At 38.1% G+C, this 19502-nt stretch overlaps 2 protein-coding genes across 2 annotated transcripts; both read right to left on the bottom strand.

The window, feature by feature from the left end:
• Window positions 1–1257: 1257 nt before the first annotated feature.
• Window positions 1258–6177, bottom strand: LOC104449318 (protein ROOT INITIATION DEFECTIVE 3). Its single transcript, XM_010063436.3, has 8 exons — window positions 5894–6177; window positions 5636–5749; window positions 5381–5514; window positions 5106–5253; window positions 4354–4553; window positions 3873–4000; window positions 3283–3530; window positions 1258–1534 (listed from the first exon to the last, which is right to left on the bottom strand). The coding sequence occupies exons 1-8, from the start codon at window positions 6098–6100 to the stop codon at window positions 1358–1360; spliced, it is 1356 nt and encodes a 451-aa protein (XP_010061738.3). The 5' UTR covers window positions 6101–6177; the 3' UTR covers window positions 1258–1357.
• Window positions 6178–12072: 5895 nt separating this feature from the next.
• LOC104451853 (probable leucine-rich repeat receptor-like protein kinase At1g35710) lies at window positions 12073–15601 on the bottom strand. Its single transcript, XM_010066424.3, is given in 4 exon segments — window positions 12073–12590; window positions 13213–13493; window positions 13495–14680; window positions 14683–15601. Coding segments are annotated over 4 exon segments (2793 nt in total). The 3' UTR covers window positions 12073–12183.
• Window positions 15602–19502: the final 3901 nt, after the last annotated feature.

The following is a 19502-nucleotide window of genomic DNA, read 5'->3' on the forward strand; positions in this document are numbered from 1 at the left end:
ATGGATGATTATTTGTACTAGGGGTTACGGATATTAGACAATCTCAAACCTCTCAAACCTTGATATAACATAATAACTTCTACAACCGTTAAGCTCATTAAAAGTCATGTTGACTGGCAAATGACTGCTTAGTAACCTAATAACATAATGAAAGACTTAATACAGAAAGGAGACACTTGAAGTACTTATAAATTGAATTATGCTCCTGTATCACATATGCAGCCCCTTCGATGAGCAGAGCTTTAGGAATGAATGAATTCCTTTCTCTTCTGGATCTGTAGACTCGATGACTCTAGGGCCGCTAAAACAATCATCTTTTCCTGGAGCACGTCTTTAATGTCTCATCGTCATTAACCTACATGACAAACGAGTAATAGGGTCGTGTTCGGGTTACCTGTACTAAATGGCTGTGTTTGGAGATTTCCAATATGATTATGAAATGGATCTTGTCCAAACTGATCTTATTATACCCTTGACATGACATAAATAACATCCCGAGACACAAGTTGACCCTCTAATCAGGATGCAGTAACTTGAACGTTTAGCATGTTAAAGTTGCACTTAGATGGGTCTAGAAGCTGACTATAGGACTAGTGGGGTAACCACTTGTGAATTGAGGTGGTCGGAGTTAATAAGTAAGTTGGGCATTTACTCAATCACAATCTACTAAAGTGTTTTATGATGATCAAGCAACTATTCAAATTGCTTCAAATCTCGTCTTTCATGAAAGGACCAAGCACACAGATGCTGAGGGAGTGTTGGGATATGATTAAATCTATATGTCTTGGGTAATGATTTTGTATTAATTTGTAAACTGAGACTACCTAATTTGTAATTAGCTACATGAAATATAGTTCCTAGCGATATACGAAATTTTTTCTCCAAGGGTTTTAACTGTTACATCATGATGAATGCAAGCATAGGCATGACTGGTAAAGGTAAAATTTTGGCCCCAGAATATGCTCGACATTCCTTTGATTTTCCATGGTAACAATTGGTGATCTTAAACCAAAATTGGACTGGAAACCAGTAAGAACCCAGTTTTTCTTTAAACTGAAATGAACCAAACTAAAAACTTTGGCCCAATTAACTGGAATTTCTTCGGTCTTTTCCATGCACTATATCTCCCAAGAGAACTGAGGGCCTTAATTTATGGAGGGCCATTTATATCTTGAGAAATCAGAACGGTAATCAGAGCATGGTTCCCTGAGGAACACACAGCAAACAACATAATACGCAGTATATAACTTTAGGGTGTAATAAAAAAAGCCATCTCATGAAACTACTACGTATGCTGATCCGATCATTTCCATGAAATTTTGTAATATTTTATAAAAGGAAGGGACAAAATTTTGTATCAGGTAAAACCTGCTTTAGTTGGCTGAACTTGATCTATGTCCAAAAGCTCGTCTACACAAAATTGATGCAAGTTTTCATACATTTGCTTCCATTTTTCAACCATTTGCATGGATCTTTTGCTATCAACCTTTAGCCTCTCTAGCTCCATCTCAGTAGCATAGGAAGAAGATTGTCTCTGAAAAAAAGCCACGGCAGAGAAGTTAGAGAGGAGTGCCAATGCATCTCACAATTCGTAACAGAATTTATTCTCGCGTGATTTAATCATTTACAACACAGAACACTTTAGACCATATTCTCCAATGCATCTAATAACATATTATTCTCACATAAAAAACTCAATCAAGTTCATCAAATGACACTTTAACCCTGGGGAAAACTTCACTGGTGGTCACTCGCCCGTTAGCTTTTATTATTAAAAGTCTACGTCATTGAGCTTTGGTTTTACTTTCAAGTATACCACTGATGATCGGTTGATCAAAATCTAAAAAAGAAAATTAAGTGGCAGCATATGTGGCCTATTTCCATCTTTTGTGTATACCAAAAATGCCACGGTGGATGTGTAAGGCTTAATTGTACTAACTGTAGCTGTTAATCACTCAAAGGATTACTTCTATCGTAGGTCACTCAATTTTAAATAACTGTAATCATAGACCAATCAACTTTCCCTAAGTTCAATGAGATATCAATGCACTCAAGCTGCAACATTAAATTAAAAGTAGGTAAGTTTACAATCAACCACTCAAGTAGGCCACATCAGGTCTCTGACAAATTTTGGGAAATCTATCACTAGAGTGACCTAAGTGAAAGCAAAATTGAAGTTGAGTTACTTATAGATTGAAATTCAATATCAGGAGGCCTTGTGGAAGAAAAAGTTAAAAAATGAGCAACTTCAAGTGAAATAACCTGAATTCATGTGCTTTATTTAATTATGGGTGAACAGTCTCAGACAGAATACTAGTGGTTCATTAACCAAATTCATTCGTTATGGTCGACTGATGTGAGATTGAAAATTCTAAAGATACACTTAACAAGGAATCAAAGCTCTGGACAGTGGAGAAGGAATACTTCAGCCTTTGGGAATTTTTTCAGCACAATAATTTGAGGTATACTTCTTTATATCATGCCTTGTCCAATCTCCATAGTTTTGATTCCTTCTCCATCTTCTCTTCATCCAAAACTTCAAGCTCACATCAACCATGATGAATAAATTTGACTGATCAATTATCACTAGAATTCTCCTTTAGAATGATCACTTTTAATTTACAAAGTGTATAAATTCAGGTAAGTTCATTAAAAGTCACTCAATTTTTTACTTCCTTTCAACAGGTCACACAACTTTCAATTTGAACATCAGAGAGTCTCTCAACCCTAGTTTTGCTTTCAATTAGGGCACTATAGCGATGGTCAACAAAAACCTAGTTGGATTCTGTGGCTTGTGTAGCTGACACTAATCTAATTTAATATTAATCTGACTTGGCAGCTTAAGTGTTGTGGTATGTCGCAAAATTTATTATAAGTTATCTAAAATTGAATGGCCTGAGATGGAAATTATTGAAAGTTGAACATTTAAAGTGTAATAGAGTCACACACGTGCATTGAGACACTTTCGGTGAACACATAAGATTGAAATAAGCCAAGTAAGCCTCCACTCAGATTTCTGGCAAGATTTTGGTCAATTAATCATTAGACTGCCCTGATTAGGGGAAAAATCAAAGTGGGTTAACCTAGATTTAATAATTGGAAGTTAAGTGGCCTGTTTGAAAGTAGGTTGAAAGTTCAGTTACCACATTTGTAACATACCCGATTGGCAAATGCAGTCACTCTGAAAATTAATATATATCATGACATGCAACCATGGATGTGTTTGCACATCAACCCTAAAACCTCCTCGTAACAATTCAAAAAAAGACATGAATATCAAACCTGTAGTTCTTCAATTTGTTGATTCATCGCATTTGAACTGATGTGTGGACTCTCTAGGGGTTCATAGCTAGTGCCATGCAGACTAACAACTGTTCTGAAGTCTGAATCATCATCACTTGAATTAGTGTATTTTTCTAGAGGTGGAGGTAACAAGGATCCATGCCTTCTTGAGGAGCCCTGTGGATTTACAACCATTCGAGGGTTGAAACCTAGTTGCTTCCTCACAATTTGGACATTGTTAATAGGTCCTGTGTCAAGGCAGAAAGAACAATAAAATGTTGGTAACGGCAATACTTGAATCTCCAATGCAAACATAAATAGAAAGGCAGATTTTTTACCAAAAAAAAAAATAAAAAAATAGAAAGGCAGATGAAGCAACAGAATCATCTGCTCTTATTCACATGAGACTGTTACTACTTACATACTTAGGACTTGAATACATGAATAAACATCATAGAATATGCACAATAATGGGACATAGAAGGTTCTGGACTAGACTATACAACGCATATCCATGAATATATGGCAAGATGAAGCTCATAAACATATCTGATAGTGATGAAATAGCTGTGACAATTAGAGAATAAAACCTTTTGAATGTCGAAACATCCGCACGACGTTTCCACTTTTAGGGTCCAAAACTCTAACCATACCATCCTCTGAGCCACTAACTAGTAGGTTTAAGCTGTTACTGTAAGTCAGACAGGTGACAACTTTGCTGTTCAAAAGCAGGGGAAAGAATTATCAGTACACAATTGAAATAGGCTCCGCAAATTTTTGATAGAAATTGATAAGAAGTCTTATGCATCAGAGACCAAAAATTTCCTTGATACCCAGTGTATCGTATTAATACTGGTACACACTCTTCGTGAGGCTAATATCAAAATGGTCAAACTTCTGAAATAACTCAAATAATTGGTGTGAATGCCACGGAGACCCAAAATAATTCTCTTGAGCTGGTCCACAAAAAGATGATATTCGAGGTGTACCGGGTGATTTACAACAGTTTCTATCATATCTTAGGATCAGGTGGATAAATGCAGACAATGGCACCATAGGATAATGACAAACCTGTGATCAGCTAACGAACCGATTATGTACATTCCATAAGCATCATTAGAGCTACTTTCAGCATTCAGAGCAGCAACATATATCTTCCCATCCCTGCTGCCAGCATAGAAGACATGTTCCCCAGGATCCAAAGCAATTGCATATATCATTGATGGAAAGACAATGTTTCTTAACAATATCCCTTTAGATAAACTCCAGACCTGGAAATTGCACATAAGAATAAATTCCTTACAGATGTAGTTTGGACACATAACTGTGAAAGAATTCCCAAAAAAATTTCACAACCAAAAGAAAATGGCAAAATAACCATACAAAACCATAAATTAAAGACGTAATGTTCACAAAAAGTGGTAAATAAATAGCTCACATTTAGCAGCAAGTGAAAACCAATATCCATGACAAATAAGATATGTCTTACTCCAAGAAAATATGTCTTTCATCCTTTTTATTGACCGTTGACTATAGTGCATGACTTCAACCCCATGCATGAGGTGCTTGAAGGTACCCCAGATCCAAAAAATTAATTTTCAACTATTTCTTGGGCAGTGGTAAATTATGGGAATCGGATGGACAAACTAGCAGTGGTTAAAAAGAGCAGAATAATTCCAATCAAAAGGACTAGTGATTATACAAGAGATTTCTTATTTTAAGATCCTAAACATGCCAACAGACAGGGCCACATTTATTGTGTCCACTACAACGTTTCCACTATATCTCCAGAAACAACTGTTGTGGATGAAAAAACGAAATACCTTGCATGTTCGATCCTCTGATGCTGAAACGATAATTGCATTCGATCCACCATAACCAATGACAACATCAGTTATTCTCAGTGCATGCCCAGTAAAACTATGCTCATAGAGATGAGTTGCTTCTTGCCTCCTCATATCATCAAATATCCTGAATGCAAAAGAAGTTGTTGAGAGAGAGCAATTAACAAAACCTCTTCCAGAATAGACATTAAACACTCATCTTCCGTTCAATTGAAACTCATTAACAAGGTGGGGAAAAGGGTAAAGCTGAGTACATGAAAAGGGACCAGACTCTGACGGATCCATCCTCTGACCCGGAGATTACGAGCGAATCATCGTCCGAAAATACCAAGCAAGTAATAGCCCTATAATGAGCATGCCACTTTCTAAGCAGTTTACCAGTTGGAACCTACAAATAAATCAGCAAAAACCACGCCAAAATCACATCAAGGTGTTGCACCAAAACGAAAGATCCCTTTCCCCCCTCTTTATCAAGATGAACTAAAAGACAAATGATACAAAAAATTCACCTCCCATAGGTAAATTTCGCCGGAAACACCCCCGCCAGCGATGTACGTGCCCTCGCTGTTCGCCGCGAGCGGCAAAATCGGCTCGGCGGGAAAGCTCTTAACTTCGACTTGGGGCTGCATTGAAGGGGCACGGCCAGAATGAACAAATCCACTCATTGAGGCAAAGAATCAAGCACATGAGCGGCACCGATAACACGAGCCAAAACATAAAAACCCAGAAAAAAAAATGGTGTAAACTTCACGTGAAGAGAAACCGACCCTATCCCAAGACCAGTAGAAGACGGAGCCGGAAGTGGCGGAGGGGTCGCGGAGCTGGGAGGAGGCGACGAGGCGGTGGCCGACGGAGGTGAGGCCGCGGGCGGTGGAGGAGCAGGACTTGAGGCGGAGCTGCTCGGCGCCGGTGTGGAGGTCCCAGCAGCCGATGCCGGCGTCGGCGACGGAGGAGGAGGCGATCACCACCTCCATCGAGATTTGGGGTGTTGCGGGGCTGTGGATCGAGCAGATGACGTTCGTGTTTGGCGGGTCAGTTGGGCGACCGAGGTTTACGGTAGGGTTTAAGAACATGGAAGAGGAGAGGAGAGGAGAACGACGTCGTCGTCGGAGATTAAAATCCCATTTTACATCTCTAAAAATGTTATTAATATCACGAAAAACTTCAAATTAGCATATTCATTATAAATTTATCTTCCGTTTGTTTCCGTTAAATTTTACCATCAAATTGGTGAGTTAGATGGCACATGATAATTGATGGATGTACTAGTTTGAAGTTTTATCATAATAAGTGTAATCGATTCAATTTAATAGAAATTAATAAAGGATAAATTTGTTACAAATGAATTAGTTTCTCATTTTTTTGTTTAAAAATTAATTTTGAGTAAATTTGTCACATCTATATTAATTTGAAATTTTTGTGATCTTAATCACTAAAAATATGTGTATGGTACATTATACAAAATATAGACAGGTTACTTCTCTTAATTTATAGTAGATATTGTGCGATCACTTCAAAGAAATAAAATTAAAAATGGTGGTTAAAGTTGAATATTTGTGATATACTAAAAGCAAATGACAGGGTTTGAAGATTGAGGCATAATTGTGGAGGGATTAGATCGTTTGTTGACCTAGTCATTTCATGAAGCAAACATTATGATTTAATTTGCAAAGAGGAAGAACGACAAAATTGGGGCGATTTGGTGGTTAGATATATATGTGTGTTAAAATTTTAAAGACATAAAAAAATTCAAGATTTGAAAAATGTTTTCTAACAAATAAGCATTCATATCACTTATAAAAATGAATAAATAAAAATATTTTCATCACCCACAAAAAAGTTAGGGATAAATTATTGTCAATCATGAAAACATTCTCCGTTGACTAACTTGCTAAATAGTACAATCGATCATTTTTTGTAAAATATTTTCTAAATCTTAAATTTTTCATAAAACAAACGCACCTTAAAATGAATTCTTAAAATGAATTAGGTTATTCAACTTGGGATGACTTTTTTTTTTTTGGGAAAAAAAAAAAAAAAAAACGAAATTGGGAATATTATATTGTTGGGGGTTGGAGTGAAAATCCAGGTTAGTGATTTCACCATTTTCTTATTGTTATTATTGGTAATTTAATACTCTTATCGATATTGTTATTATTATTGTTTTGTCTAACTATCCACACATTGAAGTCGCATACTATTATTTTAAGCAACTCTAAATAGACAAAGAGAAGGAAAAATCAATTAAAAAAGAAGTCTATTGACTTGACTGTTACATTCTAATTCCATGCCTACGGTTGCTCAGGCATCCTGCTGCTCGCTTGTATCGAGATAAAATGGGAAACTAAGTAACACGAAAAACCTTCGATCGACCAATAAAGAAAATACTATATGATGGGAAAACTAGCACAAAAATATTTGTTATAGGTTATTTCACTCTCAATCTCCAAATCTTTAAGTGAAATTGCAATTTATTAACATACATAATGAAATCTTGCCAAGTTAAGTTGAGTTGAGACCTATATATCCTATGAGAAAAAAAATTGGAGATCCCGGAAGGCTCACGCCACTCGCTCAAATGATGACAAAGATAACAAGCTATATTGGTGGAAGTCAAAAGGAAATACGCCAAGGGATTTTTTTTTGGCGTGTAATGGTGCGGTTGATCTCCATATCTAAAATTTCTATGCGTTAACACGCACTATGAAATATTCCGTTTAAGCCATAACGACTTCACGTAACGCATGTCACATAGGTCCTAGGTTAGCAACCCGCTCACAACTACCCCACTATGATGCTAACAATCAAAAGGTCTTTTTATACGAAGTATGCCGCAATTAGTTAACTCAGTATGAGCTGTTTGGTATTTTGCTCACTCGTGAATGGTTCTCGTGACCTCAAAAAAGAAAAATGACTGATTCATCTATTGGCCAGCCACGTTGATGGTTTGTAAAGAAGAAGACTACAAAGTATCAAAGATGGTAAATTCTATGTCGATGCCAAAAGACCCAAAAGGGGAAATAGAAAGAGAAGGTAAACTGATCGAAACAAGCTGACAATGCTTGCTGGAGACACTATGTGCGATAGAACACATTGTCGCCTGCATAAATAAGATTAATAACCTCTGTCTTGTCCGAGCACCTTTCATTTTTTCATCCATTTCCAAATATTTAAACTTGCGAGAGAAATTTTATCTAACTGAATATCTCACTTCCGACACTCCTTATTTCGTCTCTACTCTTTCCATTTTGTTCGTTCTCCTACCTGGCCTTATGCATTTAACGTGGTTACATCTGAATCTTGAATTTCACATGAAACACCCCCTTTACACGCGAAGTAGAGTATCAAATGATTCTATATGTACTGTTTGACCAATTCTGCATAAAGTTGTGGCAGGATGGAGTGAAAGTCCTCTTGAGTATTGACGTCAAGTGTCTAATCAACATGGGGAATGAAAAAACTCAAAAATTGATTTAATGAAGCTTTACTTTTCATTGATATGCTATGTAATATATATATATATATATATATATATATATATATATATAGATATCACCTATAATTATGATGAAAATTAAAGATAAAAGATAACAATATTATCTCCAAGGAAATTGAATAAAAAACATAAAAAAAGATATCGAAATGATCAACTCGTTGATACTTTGTTTGATTTATTATCTACATATTGATTTGTAGAAGATTTTGCACTTTGAACAAGATAAAAGCTTATTTTCTTTTCAGATGTGGTGAAGTTGTCCAAGGAGGTCAAGCTCATGAGTCTCCAAGCTTTGCTTGAAATGATCAGTGAGCGCTTTCCATACTTTTGCTGCTATTTGTAGTTTAACTGCATGTTCGAGAACCTATTCAGTGTGCCCATGATCCAAGACTTTATGAGGCAATCACACTGCACCCATAATGTGTATTTTGGGTTACTGACTTCGGTTCCATTTTCCGACGTCCGAGTCTGCGTTGGTGCAACTATCTCTCCGGTAAGGAAATCAAGTAGATCCTAACTTTCAATAAGAGACAATACTTGCAAGATGATTTGCAACTATTTCTCCGGTAAGGAAACCAAGTAGGCCTTGACTTTCAATCAAAGACAATACCTGCGAGATGATTTGCAACTATTTCTCCGGTAAGGAAACTAGGTAGGTCATAACTTTCAATTAGAGACGATACATACAAGAAAAGATCAATGTGTGCTTGTGTGGCTTTGATACCATTAAGAAACTCAGAAATTGAGTCGATGAATGTTACTTTTCATTGATATGTTGTGAGTGATATATATATATATCACCACCTATAATTATGGTAAAAGTTAAAGATAAAAGATAACAATTTTATCTACAAGGAAATTGAAAAAAAACACAAATCAGAATTTTTTTTTAAATGATCAACTCATTGTACTTTGTTTGTTTTGTTATCTTCATACTGATTTGTAGGAAATTCTACATTGCAATCAATTACTTCGATAGGGAATTCGTCCAGTTGTCTTCTACGCCATGTTACGCCAAGTGGAGGAGTCTTCACCGGAATCTCTATCATTTCACGAGGGACGTGAACAGTTGTATCGCTTTCTCTTCCGTCACATCTTCCGTCATTGGCGAATCAACGTACGACACTTGAGAGGAATTCTCTCCACAACGCTAATCGCTCATTAAAATTAAAATTTCAACAAAAAACGTGAAATGGTGGTCGCTTTATGATCGAGCAAGGCTAAACCAATTGCGCTCGTAAGACCCAACATTATTTATGACCAAAAAATAAAAAAAAACACCCTACATTATTTCTTCCTTATGGTGGCTTCTAAGGATGAGCATGATATACCTAATCCAGAAACCAATTCACATAGTGTTAGTCCTCAGCTCGACCCTATTGAACATAGGATCAAGGACCAGACCAATCTTATGAATTCGGTCTGATTCTAAAGTCAACTTGAGACCAATCGATTATTTTTTTTATTTCATTTTGTTTTTCTTAAAAGTACAAATATACTTTTTAGAGAAAAGATCACAAAAAATTCCAAACTTTGTCTAAAGTGACAAATTTGCTCCAATTTTTTTTTTGTGATATGAAAAATCCCAAATTTTACTAACCCTAACACATTAACCCACCAAGGGCATTTTCATCTTATTTTTTCTATTTTTCCTTTATCTTGTCTTTTTTTCCCCTTTTTTTCTTCTTCTCTCTTCCTTCCATGGCCGGAGGGAAGCCAGACTCAGGCAAGGGGGGCCCTTGCCGGCATTCGGCGAGGGTCGCCCTTGCTTGGGCTGGTTAAGGCCGCTCTTGTCGACGTCGAGCAAGGGTAGCCCTCGCCTAGGTCGGGCGAGGGCCTCCTCGCCAGATTTGGCAAGGGCACTCCTTACTCAACACTGACGAGGGCGGCCCTCGCTTGAGTCCAGCGAGGGGTGCCCTTGCCAAGCCCTTGTTGGCGTCGGGCGAGGGGTGCCCTCTCTAGATCTAGCGAGGGCCATCCTCGCTTGACGTTGACGAGGGTCGTCCTCGCCTACGTCGGGTGAGGGTCGAGCGAGGGGTGCCCTTGCTTAACCCAGTCGAGGGTGGCCCTAGCTAGCCTAGGCGAGGGTGACCTTCGCCTGAGTCAAGCTTCCCTCTGCCATGGTCGGTGGAGGGAAGAGAGAAGAAGAAGAAAAAAAAAAAAAAAAATTTAAAAAAAGTAAAAGACGAAAATGCCCTATAGTTTAGGGTAAATGTGTCACATGATACAAGTTCAAAGTTTTTTGTGTCACGAAAAAGTTTAGGGTAAATGTGTCATGGTTAGCAAAGTTTGGAGTTTTTATATTACGAAAAAAGTTTGGGATAAATTTGTTACTTTAGATAAAGTTTGGGATTTTGGTGGTCTTTTCCCTACTTTTTAAATTACATATCCATAAGAAATGTCACATTGAGCAACCAAACCATGAACTCCAAAACATATGAAACATAAATATAAGATAACATAAAACATAAATTTACACTTGATAAAAGTAACAAACCATAAAAACGAATACGCAAGGCAAGGGAATAGAGGCGAATGGTAAGGTGAGCGAATGGCTGCTAGGCGAGCAAGCGAGCAAGGCAAGTGAAGAAGGTTTATGTCTTTTTTTGATCGAATTAGGGTTGGGTTTTGTTCTATTTTGCATTTCACACGGCAAATTGAATTGCGAAAAGAACAAGGGAAGAGGTGCTAGGGTTTAGAGTAGACAAAAGCATATATGGGTTGAACCGGCCTTAGACTCCCAGGTCTGAGGACTAACTGTACAATGCGGGGTCTAGGGGTCTCAAGAAGAAGGACCAAGCTAGTGCCCTTGGAAATTGGACCACGACTAGTTGGGTTGGGCCAGTCTAGGATCGGTCAAGGGTCAATCCTGGATTGATGCTCATCCCTAGAGAGGGCAATTGGCTAGAAGCATTCATTTATCAATTGTTCAAGGCTTAGCAAATCCGAGTTTCAATCAAACTTCATCAATGGCTAGAGGTTATTCTAGAATTTTACATATTTCCGAATTTGATCCTGATTATCAGGATCTTCAGTCTTCCTCAAATTTCTAACAGTGAATAGCCTTATGAAGCCAAATGCCATATCTCGTTGACGACATATTATCTCAGAGTCTTGTCCATGAATCCTCTTGTGGACTGTCTAATTTGCTTGATTTTAACACTTCTTGGCTTTTCCTTCAATTGCGTTTAGTTAGCAGCAGCCATATTCAGTAACGATATAGTTACTGCAAAGCAGGATGGGGGATGCTTGTTGCAGCGGATGCTTACATTTCTGGACAATAATAGTCGATTGTTTGATTACTTACATTGATTTAGCGAACAATTACAGAGCTATCTGGTCCGCGATGGACTGGAATAATCACATCATCAATCACGTTATCACGAAAATCCAACGGCTGTATTGCACCTGGACTATTGTCCATTCGTCATTCGTATTAAATCTGTGACATCAGATATACACATAGACGAAGTTCTCACTCCAATCCCAATCGACAAAGTAAAGCTTTCAGCCCAATGGAACCTGCTGTTACAGCTTATAACCACGTTGAAAACCCACATTTTACTGTTCGAGTCTCGGTGAAGTTCCGGACCTGTCGTCTCTTAACCACGCCTCTCGATTTATGCGAAGCTCAATCAACGAAATTGCGTGAAAGGGCTTGGCTAATTGTAACTTTCGAGCTAGAAAAGCCTCGGACACCTGTTTCATTGTTGGCCGTAATTTGGGCTTGGAACTCAAGCAAGCAAGCGCTAAAGTGACTGCTATGGCTATATCTCTCGCCCAGGAATTCTCTTTTGGATAAGGCAGACGCGGGTCTAATATTTGATGTAGCATTATATGATCTTCCGATGATGTCCACAAACTTGATATGATCCCTCTTGGATGCTTGCCCATTATAGTGTCCAATGCAACTACTCCGAAGCTGTATACGTCACTTTTCTCGTTGACCACGAGCGTATAAGCGAGCTCTGTGAAACAAACACAAACGTCATGAATTTGAATGATCCTCTACATTATTTGCTAGTAATATACGGTTTCCTTGTTAATAAAAAGTAGCTATATGTCAACTGTTAATAGCACAAATGGTCTTTAAATTTTGAATGTGCTTTTAAAATTTGCTCCATTGTGCAATGTTTCTAGACTTTTAATTTGTTTAATATGGTCCCTAAACTATTGATAAATGTTCATGTAGCCCCTAGGCTACATAAAAATGTATAAAAACTCAAGGACCATATTAAACATTAAATCAAAATTTCAAGATTATATTAAAAATTAAAAATTCAGGACGACTTTCCACATTTAATCAAGTCCAAAGAGCACATTAACAAATTAAAATTGTTGACAATATTGCACATTGGACCAAATTTTAGAAATCATTCGTTTCCTTTGCCCTTTATTTATTGATCAAACAGGGGAGGAATGTGCTGGGAGTTACTATAAACTTCCACACCCACAACAGTCCAACGTTGACTTTAAGCCGTATGTTGCCCAGTACAGAGCCTCTAAAATGCCCTGGGATCCTGTCACTAGGTCAACGACTTAGGTGAGTGTATAATTGCAATTTGTTCAAGAAACAAGATGAGTGGTCACCTGGAGCAAGATATCCATGGGTCCCTACTATGTTTGAAGTGAGATTGGACGAAGAATTTCCCTGTAGTAACCTTGCCGCCCCGAAATCTGATAGGACAGCCCGCATTTCATTGTTGAGTAAAACGTTGCTGCTGGATATGTCCCTATGAACAACAGGCTGAGCACACCCGTGATGCAAGTAAGACAGGGCGTGTGCCACATCCTGGATGAGATTCACTCTCCTCACCCAATCTAACTCCATTGCTTCAGTGTCATTTCTCAGAACACAAAATAGACTCCCTCTCCATATACTCATAAATTAAGAACATCGACCGCCTATGCAAGCAGAAACCATAGAGCCGGATTATGCTTCTGTGTCTTATTTCAGTCAAGTGCTTCACTTCATTTTGAAAGCTTTTATTGAAATTTGGGTCCTCGGCTTCAGAGCGATTAACCTTCTTCAGTGCTACAGCCTTCCCATTCGGCAATTGCGCCCTGTACGCACTACCATAAGCACCTCTTTGAATGCAGTATTTGATGTCAAAGTCTTCCGTGGCAGCAATTATGTCTTCATATGCTATCTTCCCATCATAATTCCATATTGACAAGAAATTTCCATCCTTTTCTACTGTCTCCTCTGGCTGAACCCTCTTCAATGCGCACCAAAGAAAGAAGCAAGACCCCAGAATTGAAGCGACAACTAAAAGGCAAGGTAGCGATAACATCACTGCGGAAGGCTTGCTCAAGGAAGGAGGGGTCCTCAAAGGAATGGGGCTACTCACAGGTGCAAATGGAGGTTCAGTGTACAAATCTTTGTTTCCGTTGAAAGCACTACGCGAATAAGTATCCAGGAGATGTCGTGGGATTGGACCCATCAAGGAGTTGTATGATAAATTCACAGAAGAGAGAGAAGCAAACTCCATGCCTTTTGGTATAGTGCCGGAGAGCGAATTATTGCGGAGGTCAAGATACTTTAACATGGGTAAACTCCCAAGTTCACTCGGAATTGATCCGATCAAGTCATTTGAGCTCATGTCCAGGTTGATGAGACTCGTCAGATTTGCTATTGCCCGCGGGATGGAACAATTGAAACGATTGGCTTGCAGATACAAAGATTTCAAGCTTACCAGGTTTCCCAGAGAGGAAGGGATGGGGCAGATAAAGGAATTATGGCTCAGCCTCATCTCAATCAAGTTGTCCAAATGACCTATTTCTAATGGAATAGAGCCACTGAACCCGTTTTCTTGCAAACTGAGATGTGATAAACTCTTTAAATTCCCAATGGATGAGGGAATGGCCCCACTGAACTTGTTACCACTTAAATCCATGCGATTGATGTTCTCTAGATATCCTATTCTGGACGAAATGGAGTTGGTGAATTGGTTCCGTTGCAGGTATAGGTATCTTAAGTTTGTCAAATTCCGAAGACTCCACGGGACTGACTCGTTGAAATCGTTGGAGCTTAGATCCATAGTGACCAAGTTCTTGAGTTTCCTATTTTAGGAGGAATGGAACCGCCTAATCGATTGGTGGAGAGACCAAGAAATGTCAAATTGGAGAGAAGAACTAGAGTTGCAGGAATTGATCCAACAAAGTTATTAAAGCTCAGATCCATCGTACGCAAGTTCTTGAGATCCCCTATCTCAGGAGGAATAGAACCACCTAATCGATTGGAGGAAAGATGTAGAGACCTTAAATTGAACAGACGACTGAGAGTAGGTGGAATCGCTCCCTCAAATTCGTTACCGCTTATATCAATAGAGCATAGTTTGCTGAGGTTCCCAGTTTCCGAAGGGATGATGTCACCTAACTGATTTGAGCTAAGGTCAATGAGGCTTAAATTGCTCAAACGACCGAAGGTAATCGGGATTGGACCAGTGAGAAGGTTCAAATGTAAGTCCAAGCGGAACAAGTTCTTCAAACTCCCTAGTGCTAAGGGAATAGAGCCAGACAACTGATTGATAGACACATCTAGCCATCCTAAACTAGTGAGATTTCCGAGGCAAGGAGGCAACTCACCAGTTAGATAATTCGAGGACAAGTCCAAGTGCGAGAGCCTCGGGACTGCGCATATTTGAAGGGGAATGGAGCCGGTGAGTCCATTTAAATGCAGTTGCAGAGAAGTAAGATTCGGAAGTAGAGAAAAATTCAGGTTACCAAATCGGTCTCCTATCTGGTACTCTTCTGGTAAGTCAATTCCAGTGATGCTTCCTGCATCGTTGCACGAAATGCCCGGCCACATGCATGCGGACACAGAATTGTTGCTGGTAATGGCGGCAGGCCACCAACCACTGTGATGCAGAGAATTTGCCTCTGATTCAAAAGATGCTTCTGCTGAAATTTTCACGAACAAGAACGTTAAAGTAGACCATAAAACTGAAGTGAACGACCTCAGAGAAGAAGAACCCATCAAGGATTTGGTTCTAGGAATCAATAAAGAGGAGTCATCTTATTTCTATCACAAACTAGAGGGCCATTCTGTTGTTGGGGAGTGGTCAAAGTCCAAGTCAACTTGGAATGCAGTTCAAGAGTCACGGCAAGGACAGAAACAATGATGTTTTCTTATTTTATGCGCCGTGAATGATGGGGTAAACGAAAAATGAACTTGATGGTTTCTTTATCATCTTGACTTGGTAAAATGAGTCTCAACAATAAGTCGCTATTAACAGTCCCTAGTGGCCACTGACTTCTATGTTTATGATAACGATCTTTACATAAAGTGGAGACCATATATAGCTCAAAACACCCATCGGTATTTCTGGAAAAAGATTTTTTTAAACAGTGACTTTGTTGTGCATTTGTCGAATTTTATGATGTTTTCGGCAACGAATTCAAAATTAATAAATGGAGGTAATTGTGGCCGTGTTCCATCAATATTCAATTTTGAGATCCCAGTCCCTACTCCAGAGAAGACTAATAAGTCTTTGCAAAATTATTAGATGTATGATGCGCAAGTTGTGATGTGAGACGTGGGGTTACGAGAAGTGCGTCTCTTGGCTGATGATGATTGGTTTATTAGTCGAGTCATCCGATGAGAGCGGGAGGGACGGTAGTCCAAAAGACGCCAAATTCGAGTAATAAAAGCAATGAAAAAATGGAAAATTTAGGCGCATTTATTTCCCAAAACTCAAGATTTGAAAAATGTTTTCTGACAAATAATTGCTTATATCATTTAAAAAAATGAAAAAATGAAAATATTTTTATCACTCACAAAAAAATTAGGCTTAAATTATTATTAATCATGAAAACATTTTTTATTGACTAATTTTCTAAGCAGTACAATCAATCATTTTCCATAAAATATTTTCTAAATCTTAAATTTTTCTTGAAACAAATGCACTCTAAAATGAATTAGGTTATTCAACTTGGCATGACCTATTTTTTGTAAAGAAAAAAGAAATTGGGAATATTATATTGTTGGGGGTTGGAGTGAAAATCCACATTAGTGATTTCACCATTTTCTTATTTTTATTATTGAATTTATTACTCTTATCGATATTGTTATTATTATTGTTTTGCCTAACTATCCACACATTGAAGTCGCATGCTATTCTTTTTAAGCAACTCTAAAGAGACGAAGAGAAGGAAAAGTCAATTAAAACAGACATCTATTAACTGTTATATTCTAATTCCGTGCTTACGATTGCTCAGGCATCCTGCTGCTCGCTTGTATCGAGAAAAAAAAAAGGGAAACTAAGTAACACGACAAACCTTCGATCGACCAATATAGAAAATACTATATGATGGGGAAACTAGCACAAAATATTTCTTATAGGTTATTTCACTCTCAATCTCCAAATCTTTAAGTGAAATTGCAGTTTATTAACATACGTAATGATATCTTGCCAAGTTAAGCTGGGTTGAGACCTATACATCCTATGAGAAAAAAAATAGAGATCCCCAAAGGCTCATGCCACTTGCTCACATGAGGACAAAGATAGCAAGCCATATTGGCGGAAGTCAAAAGGAAATACGCCTAGGGATTTTTTGGCATGACCATGAAGCAGTTCATTCCTATGTCTGAAATTTCTATGCGTTAATAGAAGAGGTCTACACGCACTATGAAATGTTCCGTTTAAGCCATAACGACTCTACATCATCCATGCCACGTGGGTCCTAAGTTAGCGACCCGCTCACTAGTACCCCATTATGATGCCAACAATCAAAATGTCTTTTTACATGAAGTATGCCGCAATTAGTTAACTCAGCATAAGTTGTTTGGCATTTTGCTCACATGCGAACGGCTAGAAGAGACCTCGAAAAAGAAAAATGACTGATTCATCAATTGGCCAGCCACGTTGATGGTTTGTAAAGAAGAAAACTACAAAGCATCAGATGGTAAAATATATTGAGTGCTATAAAAATACTAGTTAATAACAATATACTATTGCTCAGTATTTTGTGTACCAATTGATGCTCCATTGTAGTTTAGCACACCATGGCATGATAATGGTAGTTGATGTCTAAATACTTTCATAAACAATAAAATTTTTTTTTGTTCATTCATTTTTGTAAGTGATATCTTAGAAAAATAATTTCTAAATCATTAAGATTTAAGCAATCGCGCCCATAACGCCTCATGCCAAAATTGACTTTCTTGACGATGGCTTCTATATTTATGATTACAATCTCCACATAAAAACAGAGAGACAATATAGCTCAAAACAACCATGGGTATTTATATTAGAAAAAGGAAATCAGCACTCCGTTGTGCCTTTCTTGAATGTCATGCTTTTTCGACAACGACTTTATATTAATGCAGGTTGGGATTGTATTACGGCAATATTACGTTTTCGTGTTGTCCACTTGCATCCCAGTCTTTGCTCTATACTCTAATAAGTCTTTGCATATATTTATGGATAAAAATAACGAAAGGTTAATTTTCGTGACATGAAAGTTCTTGAGATATTTATGTAAGCATTGAAAGTTTAGGGATAAACGTATACTACCTCAAAATTCGGATAGTTTTGTGTAATTTTGACTAAAATGAAATTTGAAATTTTCTCTCATTCACCAGGAAGAAGTGGACCTAAACGTGTGCTTAAAGGGCTTAATCTTGATTCAATCTAGACCTCAAGATTTATAGGTTGTAAAGCACTGAGAGGATATTCCCTCATTTTGGAGAAGACAAATATACATGGGGAAACTTAGGGGGTGTTGGTTGGGCGGACATCAACACGTTATAATAAAGAAAGCAATCTTGTCAGCTCACCTAGTTACGAGGCAGGCAAGGTGGCCCCAACATGGTCATGAACTTCACCTGTTGTTGCTTGGAGAGGTAATCCTGTAACCAAAAGCAGTAATTATTGAATTCTTGTTGACTTGACGGTCCCAATTGCTTCTATAAATATGTTAGTTGTACTCCGTCCAGTTCAACACATACGCAACTAGAAACAAAAGAAAGCCTACCCCAAAAAACCTAAACATCCTATCATGGCCTCATCTCAAAAACAACTCTCAATGTTGTTCCTCGCTTATATCCTACTCCTGCTTACGCACAAAATGCCTTTTCTTGCTTCACCTCGAAGCTCCTCTCTGGTGGCCCTTGCCGGTGCTAGGAACCAAACGAGATATGAGGAAGTGAAGGCACTCCTAACATGGAAGTCTAAGCTAGACAGCGAGAGTCGCGCTACTTTGTCTTCGTGGAATGGAACCAACCCTTGTTCATGGCGTAGAATCAATTGCGATTCTCTCGGAAGCGTTGCAAGCCTGAACCTTTCAAATTCTACCATGTATGGTACGCTTCATCATCTCAATTTCTCCTAATTGCCCAACTCGATCACTCTTAACACTTGCCAACAACTCGTTCTTTGGGAAAATCCTTCGAGCATGGCTAATCTAGCCAAGATTACTTATATAGATTTGTCTCAAAATAACCTTTCGGGAAACATTCCCACTCAACTTGGGTCATTGTGATATTTACGAGATCTCAATTTTTCGCATAATGATTTGATAATGATTTGACCGGTCCAATTCCTAATGAGATATTTAGCTTGAGCAACTTGACCTATCTATATCTTTTGGATAATAAACTTTTTGGTTTCATTCCTTAAGAAATAGGAAGGCTCAAGTCTCTCGCTTTATCTCCACATAGTGAACAACAGAATCACCGGTCCAATTCCTTCTTCCATTGGAAACATGAGTAGCATAGAAGAGATATGGCTTTTCAATAATCATTTGGTTGGGCACATTCCAAAGGAAATAGAAATGCTAGGGTCTCTAATTCACCTTGATTTACTAGCCAATTATCTCAATGGATCCATCCCTACAACTTTGGGGAATCTTAGTAAAATGAAATATCTTTACCCTTG

The sequence above is a fragment of the Eucalyptus grandis genome, chromosome 6 (assembly GCF_016545825.1).
Source record: "Eucalyptus grandis isolate ANBG69807.140 chromosome 6, ASM1654582v1, whole genome shotgun sequence".
Classification (NCBI taxonomy): domain Eukaryota; kingdom Viridiplantae; phylum Streptophyta; class Magnoliopsida; order Myrtales; family Myrtaceae; genus Eucalyptus; species Eucalyptus grandis.

Excerpts from the sequence above, each read along its gene's own strand:
- LOC104449318 (XM_010063436.3), bottom strand. The coding sequence starts at position 6,100 with ATGGAGGTGGTGATCGCCTCCTCCTCCGTCGCCGACGCCGGCATCGGC. Across the intron at positions 4,001-4,353 it reads GGTTCGTTAGCTGATCACAG|CAAAGTTGTCACCTGTCTGA; the intron begins GTTTGTCATTAT and ends GCTTTTGAACAG. Across the intron at positions 3,531-3,872 it reads GATGTTTCGACATTCAAAAG|GACCTATTAACAATGTCCAA; the intron begins GTTTTATTCTCT and ends GCCTTGACACAG.